The sequence below is a fragment of the Sorex araneus genome, chromosome 2 (genome assembly GCF_027595985.1).
Source record: "Sorex araneus isolate mSorAra2 chromosome 2, mSorAra2.pri, whole genome shotgun sequence".
NCBI classification, from domain to species: domain Eukaryota; kingdom Metazoa; phylum Chordata; class Mammalia; order Eulipotyphla; family Soricidae; genus Sorex; species Sorex araneus.
In genome coordinates this window covers 35,248,330-35,260,229 of record NC_073303.1, presented here as the reverse complement: position 1 = coordinate 35,260,229, position 11,900 = coordinate 35,248,330, and the positions used below count along the sequence as shown (strand labels likewise).

The window sequence follows — 11,900 nt, the reverse complement described above, 5'->3', positions numbered from 1 at the left end:
CCTCGGGGCAGCGGTGAGAGAGGGCAGGTCGCACTCCACAGGGGCTGGGGGGAGTTTCCGGAAGCAAGAGGTCTGGGCAGGGGTCTGTTTCCCTGGAAGGGGCTCCTGCAGCTGGAGGGCAGAGTAAGAGAACCAGGGGGGCCTCTCCTCTTCACCTCAGTAAACTGACTTCGAATGAACGGTGGGAAAGGCCTCCTCTGACAGGTGAGAGCAGGGGAGAGGGGTGAAGGGGAGCGCATCCACACAGCCACTGGCGCGCCCAGATGGCCTGCCTCACCTACCTTTCAGTTGGGCCGAATTCCGTGTCCAGTAGCAGGAGGGGCAGCCAGGGACCCCCCCCCAAAGAGAGCATATTCAGGGGCCCTCAGGAAAGGGGGGTGCAGGGGCCGAGTAGCAGCACAGCGGGTAGGGCGTTTGCCTTGCATGCAGCAGATCAGGGTTCGATTCCAGCATCCTTGAGCACCGCCAGGAGTAATTCCTGAGTGCAGAGTCTGGGTAACCACTGAGTACTGCCAGGTATGACCCAAAAAGCTGTCACTGTCACTGTCACCCGTTGCTCATGGATTTGCTCGAGCGGGCACCAGTAACGTCTCCATTGTGAGACTTGTTGTTACTGTTTTTGGCATATCGAGTACACCACGGGTAGCTTGCCAGGCTCTGCCGTGCGGGCGAGATACTCTCGGTAGCTTGCCGGGCTCTCCGAGACGGGCAGAGGAATCGAACCTGGGTTGGTCGTGTGCAAGGTAAACGCCCTGCCACTGTGCTGTCGCACCAGCCCACCCAAAAAGCTAAAAAAAGGGGAAAAAAAAAACGGATTGTACAAGGACCCACCTGAGTGCTGGCCTGTAGGAGGGGGCAGGCCTCAGGCAGGAGCCAGCTCTGGGGGCGCCAGCCAGGCGGTGATGGGAATGGGGACGAGAAACAGTGTCTGCTGGAATGCAGGACCCCGTGGCACCCTTTTTTGATTCAAAGCTAGTTTTCTCCCTGGTGCTGGGGATTAACCACTGTGCCACACGGCCAGTCCCTTTAAGGTCCCGTTTATCTTGGTTACATAGGCATACAGCCAAGGAGACAGCTTCTAAAACCAATCTCTGGATAGATGAGGAACGAATTTGAGTTCATCTTTTTGGGGGCCACATCCTGCAGTGCTCAAGGATCTCTCCTGGCGGGGATCAAACCTGGGTCAGCTGTGGTCCAAACACCAAAACCAAGTACTGTAGGACGGGTCCCCTGTGTAGCGCCAGCATCTGCCTCTCGGAGCTCCAGCGGCGTCTGAGACCCGCCGAGTAGGGAAGTGGAGGAACTGTGTGGAGCAGAAACGGGCCATGTCCACTGAGTGGTAGAGACACCCAGTGCGGCCTGGAGCCGCCTGTGAAGGAGCAAGGACTTGAATCTGGAAGGGAGTGACTTAGGGGTCACACTCGGCAGTGCAGGGATGCAACCTGGTACCGGGTGTAGAGCCATGTCCATATGTGTTCAGCATTTGCTCTGCTATTTGAGCCACACCCCTGGAGTGGGGAGTAGAGGGTAGGAGGTGTCCCAAGGGCCTGGGGCCAGTCCCAAGATTACATGATGTCAGTCTACTCAATCTGTTGGTGGCCAGGGATGCTGTCCTGCACGGGCCCAGCAGGCCACCAGGGTCTCCCTCAGCAGTGCTGGTCCTGTGGTTCTTGCAGATCAAACCTGGGCCTGCACCCCTGAACCCTGAGATATCTCCCCTGTGCCCCCACCAACAACACCACCCCCCACAACACACACACACACACACACACACACACATTCACTTTTATTTTGCAGTGCCAGAGGTTAAACCCAGGCCTCGAGCTTGCAAGATAGGTGCCTTCCTCTTCAGCCACATACCTGTCATCATATTCACTCTTTTTTTTTTCTTTTTGGGTCACACCCAGCAATGCTTAGGGGTCACTCCTGGCTCTGCACTCAGGAATTATCCCTGGCTGTGCTCAGGGGACCATATGGGATGCTGGGAAACAAACCCGGGTTGGCCGCGTGCAAGGCAAACGCCCTACCCGCTGTGCTATTGCTCCAGCCCCCATATTCACTCTTTTTGGAGAGGAACCGCACCCAGTGGTGCTCAAGAAATCATGTCATAGGGGAACTAGGCTTCCAGCATGCAAAGCACTACACACAGCTCTTTGAGCTCTTCTCTGGTCCCCGTATTAATCTTTTTTTTTCTTTTTGGGTCACACACGGCTATGCACAGGGGTTACTCCTGGCTCTGCACTCAGGAATTACCCCTGGAGGTGCTCAGGGGACCATATGGGATGCTGGGAATTGAACCCGGGTCGGCTGCATGCAAGGCAAACGCCTTACCCACTGTACTATTGCTCCAGCTCCCAACCCCCGTATTAATCTTTTTGGGGGATATTTGCAATGGTCCTGGTGGTGTTCAAGGAATCATACAAATGCAGAGATCAAATCACAATCAGCTGCATGCAAGGAACATACCTTACCCCTGTACTATTTCTCCAGCCCCTATAATTTTGGTGGGGGCGGAGCACGCCTTCCTTGCTCAGTGCTCATTCCTGGCTCTGCACGCCTGGCTAGTCTTAAGGGACGCAGGCTAGCTGCACACCACACAAGTGCCCCACCCACTGCACTATCTCTCCAGGCCTTTATATTTACTTTTTTTTTATTGGGGGGGGTCATACCCAGTGGTGCTCAGGGCTTACTCCTGGCTCTGCACTCAGGGATCACTCCTGGTGGGCTCGGGGGACCATATGGGATGCTGGAAATCAAACAAACCCGAATTAACCACATGCAAAATAAATGTCCTTCCCACTGTGCTACCACTCCAAATTCACTTTTTTTTTTTTTGCCACACACAGTATAGCTCAGAAGTTACTCCTGGCTCTGTGCTCAGGGAATCACTCCTGGAGAGCTCAGGGGACCATATGGATGCTGGGGATTGAAACCAGGCCGGTCTTGTTAAGACAAATGCCCTACTCACAACACTGTCTCTCCAGCCTCCCATATGCACTTTTCATGGCAAGGACGCTCCAGAACTCTCGGGGTGAATGTGCATTACACTCCAGTCCTCCCTCTTTCCAACAGGAGAAAGCTGAGGCCCCCGAGGGAGTGGAGGGAGAGACAGTCGCCCAAGCTGACCCAGGAGCTGTCCCGTGGCCAAAGCAAAACAAGAACTGCAGCTCCACTCTTCATTCCACGGGATTTGGCTGGCCTGACCCAGTCTCGCCTCAAATCTCCTCCTGACCCCACGCCTATGTGTTGATTTTTTGTTTTGTTTTGGGGTCACACCCGGCAATGCACAGGGGTTACTCCTGGCTCTGCACTCAGGAATTACCCCTGGCCGTGCTCAGGGGATCATATGGGATGCTGGGAATCGAACCCGGGTCTGCCTCATGCAAGGCAAATGCCCTACCCGCTGTGCTATCACTCCAGCCCCGAACGCATATGTGTTGAGCGATGAACACAGAAATCTTCCCTGTGCACTGGTGGAGGGATGCGTGTTTGATCATTGTGTGATCGTAACCCAAATATGAAAGCTTGTAACTATCTCACTGTGATTCAATAAAATTTTTAAAAAAAGAAAAGAAAAAGAAATCTTCACTGGATTGTGTGTGCCCCGGGCTCTCACTGCTGGAATTCAGGAGGGAACCTTGAAGACCAAAATGGGGAAATAAAAACACCCAAAAACCCATTCCTCTTGCCATGATGCTACAGTCTGACTAGGAGGAAAGACAGATTATGGACAAAGTAAAGCAGAACAGGCTTGAAGAGGTGCAGAGCGTAGAGTGGGGGGAGTCATAAGGTGGCAGGGGTGGGGGTACACTGTGTGTTGAGGGGCATCCCGAGGCTGGGAAAGGAGAGGCGGGCAGAGGCCAACTTACAGCAAGGAGGCAAACAGGCCAGAGCAGACCAGGGCTGCAGGAATCTGGCTGTGGTCAGAGATGGTATTGGTGGGTTTTGAGTAAAAAAATTTCATGATTGCTGGTTTTAGCTTGTGATCATTTTAAGGCCACACCAGGTGGGGGCTGAGGGTCCTCTCTTGGCAGGCCTCAGGGGATCTTGCGACACTGGGAATTGAACCCACATTGTCTGTGTGCAAGGCAAGCACCTTACCCACGGTACCATTGCTCCAGCCCCTGATCTTATTCACATTTTAACAGGGTGCTGCATAGCGATGACTCGACAGAGACAAGGATAAAAATTAGGAGGGTGGGGGCTGGAGCCATGGCACAGCGGGTAGGGCGTTTGCCTTGCATGCGGCCAACCCGGGTTCGAGTCCCAGCATCCCATGTGGTCCCCTGAGCACCACCAGGGATGATTCTTCAGTGCAGAGCCAGGAGTAACCCCTGTGCATTGCCAGGTGTGACCCAAAAAGAAAAAAAAAATGAGGAGGGTGGTGAGGAGATTCCGCCACAGCCCATGGGGGGCAAAGGGGTGTGAAGATGTGGCCTTAAGGCATCAAGGTCCACCCCAACATTTGGGGACCACATGTCGTGGTGGCTCAAGGACCACTCCTGCCGGGGCTCCAGGCACTCTCTGTAGTGCCAGAGTATGAACGCAGGTCTATCACGTGCAAAGCAGGCTCTTTACATGCTGTGCTGTCACTTTGGGGGTGGGGGGTGGGGGAACCGCGACATTTTTTTTTCTTTTTGGATTATACTCTGCAAGGCTCAGGGATTACTCCTGGCTCTGCACTCAGAAATGACTCCTGGCAGTGCTTGGGGAACCATATAGGGTGCTGGGGAGTGAACCCGGGTCATGCAAGTTGCATGCCTGGCAAACTCGCTACCTGGTGCACTATCAATCACTCCAGCCCACCCCAACATTTTTGACCCAAGTAACAAGAAGGCTGAAGCTGCTAGAAGCTGAACTCGGGGAGACGGTGAGAGGAGCGTGTCTGGGGACAGTTAGCTTCCATGTGCCTCTTGCCAGTGCAGTGTTCAGCAAACAGCTGGATCAACAAGGCTGAGCTTCCAGAGAGGCGTCCAGGCCAGAGCACACACAGCTTAAAGGCATCATTTAAAGCCTGGATGAAACAATGTCACCAAGAGAAACAAGTGGGAGAAAGACAATCAGGTTAGGCCGAGAGAGCGAGCACAGTGGATAGGGATAGCCTTTGACCACGTATGGCTGGCCAGGGCCCCACCAGGATTGATCTCTGAGCCTGACAGAGCCAGGAGTAAGTCCTGAATACAACCGGGGGTGGCCCAAAAGCCAAAAATACATAAATGGATAAGTAGTAATAGGAAGCTAAGACTGTGGGGAGGCTCGGCCCAGGCCCCTTCGCTTAACACCAGGTCCTCTGAGGCCGGTGAAGTCCCGGCAACAGAGAGGATCATAGAGGACGCCCAGCAGACCGGGCCACTCAGTAAAGAGGCCTCTTGGTCTTAAACGGGACCTGAAAAAGTCACCCAGTCTGTCCTCAGCTCGCGGGGATGGTGCCTCCCTGGCTTGAGCATCCGCCTATCTGGGGGACCCTGGAGCGAGCCGCTGGGCAGGAAGGAGGAAGGCACCGTTGAGTTGGAACCCAGGGCCCGCTCCTGCGCGTCTGGAGGCCAGTCACTTGTGTCCTGTCGTTTCCCGACCCTGCTCGTCCCTCCCAGCGCTGCCCAGTGGCCCTGGACGCGGTCGTGGCCGGCGTGGGGTGGACGTCCCGCTGGGCCCGAGAAAGGGAAGGGGCCCGGCCACGTCCTGGGGGGCGGAGGCCCGTGGTCCGTGACGCTGAGCGGGGTTCGGGCGGCCGGGGCCTGGGTGGGAGTGGGGGCGAGGGGCCGCCTCGAACCCCGGGTCCGCGCGGGCCGCCCCAGATGGCGAGGCGGTCGCCGCGGCCCGCGTCCCCCCGCGCGGCCGGGCCCCCGAGGCCGCGCCCCCGCCCGCGCGCCGCGCCTCCCGGGCCGCTGACGCCCCGCGCGCCCTCCCGTGGCGGCGGCGGCCGGGCGCGGGCAGCGGCGGCGGCGGCGGGCGCGGGCCCATGGCGCGGGGGGCCGCGGGCCGCGGGGCCGGGCTCCTGGCGCTGACCTTGTGGCTGCTGGCGGCGCGCGGTAAGGGCGGCCCGGGGCCCGCGGGGGGTGTGTGTCCCGGCGCGCACGTGTGTGTGTGTGTGTGTGTGTGTGTGTGTGTGTGTGTGTGTGTGCGTGTGTGCGCGCGTGTGTGTGCGCGCTTGCGCGTGTGCCGGCGCGGCGGGGCCGAGCCGGTGCGGGGCCGGCGTCCGCGGGGAGCGCCCTTGCCCGTGGCGGGGGCCGCGGCAGGACGTGCCGGGCCCCCCGAGGGGGCTTCCGAAGCCCTCCGCGGGGCCCGGTGGGTGTGGTCCCCGGCCGGGGCGTGCGTGTGCGCGCGCGCGCGTGTGTGCGCACGGCGGCGGGGGCTCCCCCCGGCCAGAGACCCCCCTCCGTGGCCGGGAAACCAGTTGCTTTCGTGGAAGTGTCCAGCGCTCGCTCTCGGGGTGGACGCGTGTCACTCCGGGCCCACCCCCACCCCCGGGCGTGGGGGACCGACTTTGGGGAGCGCGGACGACGGGGTCGGCGCGGCCTCCGCAGCCCCCCACTTCCCCGCGGGGGGTGGGGTGGGGTGGGGTTGGGGGGTCGGCGCGCGCGCCGGAGAAGGGCCCGAGCCCGGGGCGGCCGGCGGCGGCTCCCTCCCGCAGCCCCGCGGGCCGTGCGCGTGTCGGGGCGGCAGAGAGCGGAGGGAGGTGGCGGGGCCGGCGCGGGGGATGGGCCGCCGGCTTTGTTCGCCCGGTTCTCCGCTTCCCCGCAGAGGGGGGCCGAAGATGTGTCCGGGGCGAATCCGGGAGGGACTTGGGGGTGGGGGTGGGGAGGGGGTTTCTCTCCAGCTGCTGCGGCTTTGCAGGGACTGCCAGGCCACGTGGGAGGGAGGCCGGGATTGAAGGGGAGGGGTGGGGGTGGCGGGGCAGGAGATTCCAGACCCGTCTCCTGCAAACCCCAATTGCAGGTGGGAAAGTGGGGGCTGCCCCCACCCCCTTCCCTCTCGACAGAGACCATTCTCCTCTTGGGCAGGGACTGGGGGCGGTAGGGGCGGGGCTGTCAGGTGGCTCGGGCCGCGGGGGTACCAGCGGGGTCGGTCCTGGCGCCCAGAACTGAAGGAAGAGCCGTGCCCAGGCGCTGTGCTCTCCCAAGGATCCAGGGAGGAGCTGTGCTCGCCAGCCAAGGGGCACGGAGGCCCACACGGCTGTGGGCGCTAACGTGAGGGGCCCAGGGCTCCCGTTCCCCAGCGCCAGCCTGCACAAGGGGTAACCGGAGGGGCTCCCTGGGCTGCAGTGGGCACTGGACACAGCACGTGCTATAGAGATGGGCAGTTGCGAACCTTGTGAAAACGCGGCGGGCCAGGGACACTTGGACTTAGCAGCCTCCCCTAGACCAAGGTCATTCATTCATTCATTCATTCATTCAACAAACCGAGGTAACTTGTGCAGGTGCCCGCCTAACACCCTCCCACCCCCTCCAACAAAGATTTCAGGACAGGGAAGAGGCTGACGGGCAGAGGGGCCTGCCTTGGACTGCTCCGCGGGCACCTGGGAGGGGTCCTCCAGGACTGGTGACCCGGGAACTGAGTGCAGGGCACAGAGGGAGGAGGGGGACGCGGCTTGCAGGCTTGCGGGCCACCGAGTGCACCGAGTGCAGTCTGGCTGGAGTCGCAAGCACTGGAGGCAAGGCTGGAGCAGGGACCTTGAGAAAAGGTCCAAGCCAGGACCAGACCCGGCTCTGAAGGCCTCAAGACTCCACTAGGTTCAGGCATGAATCCTGGGGTGTGGTTTTTGTTGTTGTTTTTAGGGGCGAGGGGGCACACCCAGCGGTGCTCAGGGCTTACTCCTGGCTCTGTGCTCAGGGATCACACCTGGAAGTGCTCAGGAGACCTCATGGGGTGCCGGGGATTGAACCCAAGGCAAGCGCCCTCCCTGCTGTGCTGTTGCTCTTGCCCGAGCCCTCGGGTGGATTCTAAGATCAAGTTCGCAGTAGCTGGTTGGCGCCAGAATGGACAGGGGAACAGGACTGAGGCTGTGGGAATACTGCAGAAGTAAGGGGGTGGCATCTGGGATAGTGGGGTGCCAGGAAGCTGGATTCTGAGGCTGGTTAGAGAGTAGACTCAGTCGGACTGGAGGGCGATGGGTTTGTATGGGCTGCGAGTTGGCGGATACAGTAGACGCTTTATGACCTCAATATGGTGGAGTGGGGAGGGGGGATTGTTTGGGTCCAACGGTTGCATCCACATCTGTTCAAGCCTGCGGTAGGGAGCTGGGAAGATGTGTTTTAGGAACGGTACTTCTGTCTTTGGGGGTAATAGAATGTTCTGGACGGTGTTTATTACATGCAAGAAATGCGGCTCTCGGGGCTGGAGCGATAGCACAGCAGGTAGGGCATTTGCCTTGCACGTGGCTGACCCAGGTTCGATTCCCAGCATCCCATATGGTCCCCTGAGCACTGCCAGGGGTGATTCCTGAGTGCAGAGCCAGGAGTAACCCTTGTTCATCGCCGGGTGTGACCAAAAAAGCAAAAGAAAAAAAGAAATGGGGCTCTCTGTCCATGCAGTCAGAGTATGGCAGACTGGAGACTCTGAGAACATGGGGGTCCTCACCCAGCAACAACCCCCTCCTATCTAGAGTGTGGGTGTGGGGTGGCCCTTTTGGACCCTAGTTGGAGGTAGGAACCAGGTGGAGCACAGGTCCTCTGGGCAATGAATCTTTGGTGGGGGTCAACTAAGATTCTCAGGAGGTCCAGAGGGCTCCCCATCCCCCCAGTGATGCTCAGCTGTCAGGCTGAAAGGTCACATCCTGGACTGGAGGATGCAGGGCAGGACCCTCCTGGGTCCTCGGGGCCTTCACGGCTACTTGGAGGACACTGGGGGTGGGAGTGGGGGGCTGGGGATTGACCTTAAACCCTGCTCATTCTCTCTGATCCCGTGAGAGTGAATCTTACCCAGGAGTTACGTGAAGTTAGTACTGTCATGGTAATCACACACATGGCGGAAGGTGAACTGCAGCCTGTCCTAACAGGGTCTCTCGAGGGGTGGAATCTCACAATTAGAGAAAGTTTCCCATCGTCCAACGTCAGGGACCGCAGATACAACTTCAGCTTGAGCCCATTTCACAGATGAGACAACCCAGCCATTTCCCAGAGATTGAGCAGGAGCAGGGGGGCCGCTCTCCTCGCCCCAAGAGTGACCACACTTTCCGAGGTCCCTCATGTGAGGCTGAAAATCGGGGTGCCCTGCCCCTCACATCTCTCATCACTTTTGACTCCAATGCCACCTGGGTTCTGGAATCCTCCCCCTAACCCCTTACCCACCCACTGCCTCTAGTTTGGCCCCACTGCATCTGGGGTACCCAGAATACCCAGAGTTTCAGGTGCAGAAGAAATGTCACTGCCACATGGACCTAGGACCTCCCTAGATCCCCCAGCATTCTCAGGGGTGGGACCCTTCCCCAGGCTGGCCAGAGGGGTCAGGGATGGGTGAGCTGCAGAGCTGCAGGGTGGGGCTGCCAGGCCCGGAGGAGGGTGACCTGCCTTCTCTCCCTGTCCACCCAGGGCTTGGCATGGTCTGCCTTTGGGGTCTCTGGGCTCAGGAGGTTCCGTCCACTCTCCCAGGTGCAGGCCGAGGCTGTGCGGGGTGTCCCCAGGACTTGCTGCCTTGTATTGTGGCCCACAGGGCAGAACTTGTGGGGACCAGGAGGCAAGTTCACACAGGAGAAATGTGTGTCCCTCTCTGTGTCGTGACACCTACTGGTGCTGAGATCAGTCAGGCACCCACCGCACAGAGCCAGCTCTGGGCCACACCAGGCGGTGCTCAGGGCTTCCTGCTGGCGTGCACTCAGCGACCACTCCCGGCGGGGCTCAGGGGGTCGTAGGAGATGTTTGGTGCTGGAGATCGAACCAGAGTCGGCTTCGAGCAAGGCAAGCGCCTTCCCCGCTGTATCATTACTCCAGCCCAGGGAGGATTATTGATTTATTGATTTTATCTCACCTGAAACTCATGAGTTCTCTGCCCTGGAACTGTTTGTAGCACAGAGTTTCTTTGTGGATGTGTGATTCTGTTTCTGGACCTTATCAGCATTTTAGGAGGTGTCTACTAGGAGCAATTGTAGTATGCGAGCCGGTTTCCACGTCATCCCCAGAGGAAGGAAACTAATACAGTTTCTACTATTACAGATGAGGAAACTGAGGCTTAGAAAAGCATGGCTAGAGCAGGGGGCAGGGGGTGGGGTGGTGGCATAGTGGGGAGGGCGTTTGCCCTGCACACAGTCAATCTGGGTTCAGTCCCCAACATCCCCATATAATCCTTCGAGCATCACCAGGAGAGATTCCTGAGTGCATCGCCAGGTATGGTACCAAAACAAAAAAGGAAAAGGAAAAAAAGAAAAGTGTAGCAGGGGGGATAGAACAGGACCTTTCAACACCACCCCAGGTGGACCTGAACATTGCCAGCCACAGCGAGGCACGACCCAAGCCCATTGACCCACCCCCCTCAAAACATAGGGGGGTTGGTGTATTGTCTTTCAGGGTATGCTTCTGTGTCACCTCCCATCTGGTCCAGGAACATGTTTCTGAAGCATCTACTATGTGCCAGGCCCTATGGGTCCCGAGTACCGTGCATAGACGAGTTGACGGGAGGGGCACGTGCCCTGTGGCCAGAGACCTATACAGCCGATCAGTGCCTGGCCCTGAGTTGGCCCCCACCATCGAACACCCACTGCCCGCAGCACGTGTCCGGTGCCAACCTCAGTAACAGGAGCCTGGCGGGGCAGAGAGACCAGGACAGTCTGGGAGAGGCAGGAGTGTGGCGAGACGGGCAGAGCCGTGGCCAGCTGCGTCACGCCACCGCGCCACTCACACACCAGAGTCACATCTCTCCTCCCCCAGACCCCCGCCGTGGGCTCCCCCCTCACCCCGGCACAGTCTGACCCCTTACTGCAGACCTCCCGCGTCTGACCCCTGCCTGCACACGCATCTCCCGACAGTCAAGGTCCTGCCTGCCCAGCCTGTCCCTCCCTCTCTCACCTCTGCAGTCAGACTCTGTCTGCCCACGAAGCTCACCTCCGTAAAGGAAGGCGGGCACGAGTCCTCTCAACACTCAGATCACACCGTACTCTGAAAATGGAAGGAATGGGGGGTTGCTCGGCTGCCCCCACCTCCAGGCTGAGTCTTCTCCCCAGAATGGTGCTGGCGGGCTAAGGGACCTGGAGCCTTCCAGGCGGCTGGGGCTGAATGTGCAGTCAGGGCAGGGAGGGAGGTTTCTGGAAGGACCCAGGTGGGTGCTGGAGTCACGGAGCATTGCCCCCAGACAAGGCGTAAGTCTGAGGGGCCTGAAGTCCAGGCACCACAAGGCCAGGGTCGCCTTAGCTTTGTGAGGGCAGCACCGGCTTGGCCTCTCTGTCACCCCTCTGCCTGATTCCTGAACCGTCTGCCTGATTCCTGAACCGTCTTGGGGGGGTCTCCAGAAGTGGGAGCCCAGCCCACGGCAGACAGCCTCTCCCCCCACGGCCCCCCCTCCACCTCCCACCAAGCAGCACAGGGCCGGCTGGCGCTGGCCTCAGCAGCGAATCTCCTGTCTGCTTTCTGAATTGGCCTCGTCGAATCTAATTCACGCTCTAAGTGGGTAAAGTTGTCTGTCAGGGATGGGAGATTGAAAGACGCCCTGCGGCCCCCACGCGTTGAAACTGTCTCTGTGTCTCCTCACGTTGGGAACGAGATGGGGCGGCCCCTAGGGACAGAGCTGGCCAGCGAGTGTCCCCTGAGCAGCTGGAGGGTGTCGCCGTCATCCTGAGCGCCTGAGCTGAGAAAACTGGTTTCTTTTTGTTTGTCTGGGGGCCGCATCCTTCCATGCTCGGGGCTGACTCCTGGCTCTATGCTCAGGGACCGCTCCTGTGCAGTGTCAGGGGCCTCCCCCGCTGTCCTTGCTCT

General features: G+C 59.3%; 1 protein-coding gene across 2 annotated transcripts in view; it reads left to right on the top strand.

The window, feature by feature from the left end:
- Window positions 1-5,923: 5,923 nt before the first annotated feature.
- Window positions 5,924-11,900, top strand: part of IGDCC4 (immunoglobulin superfamily DCC subclass member 4) — a 40,519-nt gene continuing 34,542 nt past the window's right edge. For both annotated transcript variants that reach the window (XM_055127743.1, XM_055127742.1), the window contains exon 1: window positions 5,924-6,029. In XM_055127743.1, coding sequence (XP_054983718.1) covers window positions 5,960-6,029 — 70 coding nt within the window. In that variant the 5' untranslated portion in view covers window positions 5,924-5,959. The remainder of the gene's footprint in view (window positions 6,030-11,900) is intronic.